This window comes from Fragaria vesca, linkage group LG2, assembly GCF_000184155.1.
Source record: "Fragaria vesca subsp. vesca linkage group LG2, FraVesHawaii_1.0, whole genome shotgun sequence".
In the NCBI taxonomy this organism is placed as follows: Eukaryota; Viridiplantae; Streptophyta; class Magnoliopsida; order Rosales; family Rosaceae; genus Fragaria; species Fragaria vesca.
In genome coordinates this window covers 1,915,646-1,918,979 of record NC_020492.1, presented here as the reverse complement: position 1 = coordinate 1,918,979, position 3,334 = coordinate 1,915,646, and the positions used below count along the sequence as shown (strand labels likewise).

General features: G+C 47.8%; 1 protein-coding gene across 1 annotated transcript; it reads left to right on the top strand.

Annotated features, from left to right (window-relative positions):
- The first annotated feature begins 1,761 nt into the window (after positions 1-1,761).
- LOC101305239 lies at positions 1,762-2,673 on the top strand. The gene is made up of 2 exons (XM_004292000.1): positions 1,762-1,906; positions 2,138-2,673. The coding sequence occupies exons 1-2, from the start codon at positions 1,762-1,764 to the stop codon at positions 2,671-2,673; spliced, it is 681 nt and encodes a 226-aa protein (XP_004292048.1).
- Positions 2,674-3,334: the final 661 nt, after the last annotated feature.

Genomic DNA, 3,334 nt, shown 5'->3' with positions numbered 1-3,334 from the left:
GGGGTAAGCAGTAAAACCAAACTAAAGAAGACGACGCTCCAATGCCCAAAAGAAGCTAGACGGTCCGCCACAAAATTTTCTTCACGATAACATGTCGGAAGTAACAAGCTTGGAACTGGGACGCAAGCCACAAAATATCCTGAATGAGAGAATGAATGCACCAAGGAGTAGTAACTGTCCCATTAAGACAGTCAATCAAAATCTTCAAGTCACCTTCAACCAACACATGAGAGAACCTCTACAACCACGCTGTGTGTAAAGCTTTCTTAAGAGTCGTACCTCAACCATCAGTACCCAAGTGTCACCAATATACCTTGCAGCTGCTGTCAATGGATTCCCATTAGCATCTCGGAATACAAAGCCAATAGCCGTTCGGTTAGTTTGGACATAAGCATCATAATTAATTTTGATGACCCTCATCAGGAGGATGCCATTTAATGATAGGAATGCCTAAAGTCCTTGGAGGATGATAAGTTATATTAGCAGCGAGGTAGTTATTGAAAAAGGATGTGGCTTTAAAATACCATTGAGAATTAATTAAACACTCTTATTTGTCAGAAGATAAATACGTTTCATGTGTGCCATATTGATCAGGTGACCATGAGAGCCAATTGAATATGTTCATTATCAGAATGAGAAAACAAAACTTTTAGCCAATTAATAAGAGATTGGCCGGGGGGTGGTCTAACATGAAGAGGGGATAGTCCCCGCACACTTGGAGAAAAATCACAGTGGATGAAGAGATGATCCATTGTTTCATTGTGGATGTTTTGGCCACGATCCTCAGCAAGGACAGAGAGGTAACTTAACAGTTCCAAAAGTAAAACAAAAGGTGCGGGCATGCCACAGCGAGGACGCGGAACGTAGATGCGCTGGTACTGGACTTCTGATCAAACGAAAGGGATTCTGATGCCACCTCGTGAACGAGGAATTACGAGTAATCTTCCTATTCGCTTGCAATCAATACTCACAGCGATGGCGAGCATAGCAATCGAGACAGTAAATAAAGGCGAGACCAAAAAGGCTCTGTGAAGCTAAGGCTAGATACACTTTACCGTTAGGGTTTCAAGTAGCTACAAGGTTTGTTTTAATTGTTGTATGAGATGATTATGTGTGTCAATGATCCTCGAGCCCTCCTTTTTATAAGGGCTCATAGTTAACCGATAAAGATGCAATCACAACCTAAATAGGATTCTGCTACCAAAGTCACACAAGGATTCGTCTCACTTGCGAACTAAACAACTGGATGACGCGTGTCCAATTGCATAGGTAGACTTCGCTTAGGTCATAGGTACTGACCCTTCGTAATCGAAAACTTTGTAGTCTCTGACGCGGACTCAAACACCAAAGGCTTCCTCCTCCGAAGCTCGCGCCCTTAACATGCATTACTTTTAAAAGGGCCACAGGTACTGGCCCAAATGTTATCCAAGACTTATTATTTAATATATCTTGGACCGAAATATCAACTGGGCTCAAACATTGCCCCTTAGGCCTCGAGCTTTAGCCCATTTCGTAACGGCTAAGCGAAGAGGCCTTAATGCGTACGTTTCGTCAGTTCAAAATTCGAAAAGTGCTGACGTTTCGGCATCGTCGCCTCTCCACATCATGACTGTTAATTGAAAGGATGTTTTATTTCGTCCCTTTTAAAACCAAGGCGCGGGTCCCTCCCTTTCGTCATCTCCATCCTTCTACCCTGTCTCATTTTCTTTCTGCAAAAAACAAACCATCGCCGTCGTATACTCCATAGCTTAGCTCACAAAAATGGCCCCCAAACCCATCATCCGGGATCCAAACCTTAGCATCACGGCGGCGATCGCTTGGTCTACCGAGTTTGCCCGACGCTTTGTAGAGAACCCTCCTCAGGGAGCACCGATCTACTTCCTTGAGAAAGGGGAAGCCCTACTTGGTTCAACCCCCTCACAACCTCTCTCGGTCATAAATCTTCACCACTATGCTAACTCCGTGCGCCGCCCAATCCTAGCCCACCATCGTTAACCTAGCGATTTCGCCTCCTGGGCACAGCAGACTCAATCCCACACGAATATCCGAGTGGGAGAGTGGCCCAATGCCACTGACAAAGAGTGAGCATGGTACGAGGCTTGCCTCCCGACTGACCTGCCGATCTGGGAGGCGACAGGCCTCGACGAAGCCATTGCCCTGAGCTTCTCATTGCCTCCTTCCATTGACAGAGCGTCTATCGTTGCAGCGGCGTGCGTATGGAACAGCGCCACCAACACCTTCGACTTCCCCTTCAAGCAGACGGGCAACTCTTTGCTGGACGTCCTTGCTATCACCGGGCTGCCGATCCACGCCAAGCCATATGCCCCAGGTTATTTTGCCTCAACAGAGTTCACTTACAACAACAACCCGGTCATATGTCGTCCCTTAAAGGCCTCGTTTCCAGTTTGGAGAAACTATTTTATCCAGCATGCAGAGCGGCACGAAGGAGGTATTGTTTTCCTTGAATATTGGCTTAATAAATTTATATTCTGTGTTGGCGTCCATAAGCCTATGGAGAAGTGGACGAAGCTAGCCGTAACGCTTTACAATGGGATCGAAGTAGGGCTAGGGCAGCCCGTATTGGGTGCACTTTATCGCGCCCTTCACACACTTTCTCTGAAGCCCTTCCACCTTCCTGCCGGCCCGCTGTGGATTTTGAATCTATGGCTCTAATTGTATTTTCCTCTCTTTCGGCACTCGCCACCTGACTTCCTGCCTAAGAAGCAGCTCCTTGGATTCGCCGTGTGCAGAAACCCTGCGAATCAGACTCTTCTATCCTTCTTCGCCAGTTTCTCCATCTTGTACAACCAATTGGAGCCGCCACCCACCATAGACATGATGGTCTGCAGGCGCCATCCCAAGGTTCTGGCAGATGCCTTCTTTCCTCGCCCCAACTCTGAGCCCGACGTCAAGATGAGCTTCATGAGGGCGGTTTCCTGCTGCGACTTTCACCTCGCTGAGGAAGAGCAAGGCTTTGAACTTTACGCGCCCAACCACTTCGCCAAGCAACTCGGCTTCATCCAAAGGGTCTCAAACCCACTTCTCCCTTCGGTGAACAAGTACACCTCTTAGCTCAAAATTGGCGAGGCGAACCACATCACTCCGCTAGAGAACATCTTCCCTTTCACTCCAGCCTTGCTCAAGATTGAACCTTCGTTGGGCGTTGACCCCATTTATCTCTCTTGGTGGTGATCCATTTATGACGATCACTGGAAGTACGCAGACGACGTTGTCTTTGCTGCCATCTTTTCCCCCCTGTACGATACCCTGGGCGAGTCGGATCGCACTGCCTTTGATGCCCAGCGCGCATAATCGGAGGGTCCTCGAAGGGCAA

Bases quoted from the DNA above. Each gene is read 5' to 3' on its own strand.
- LOC101305239 (XM_004292000.1), top strand. From the start codon at position 1,762: ATGGCCCCCAAACCCATCATCCGGGATCCAAACCTTAGCATCACGGCG. The intron at 1,907-2,137 runs GTTCAACCCCCT...GGGAGGCGACAG, and splicing joins GAAAGGGGAAGCCCTACTTG to GCCTCGACGAAGCCATTGCC.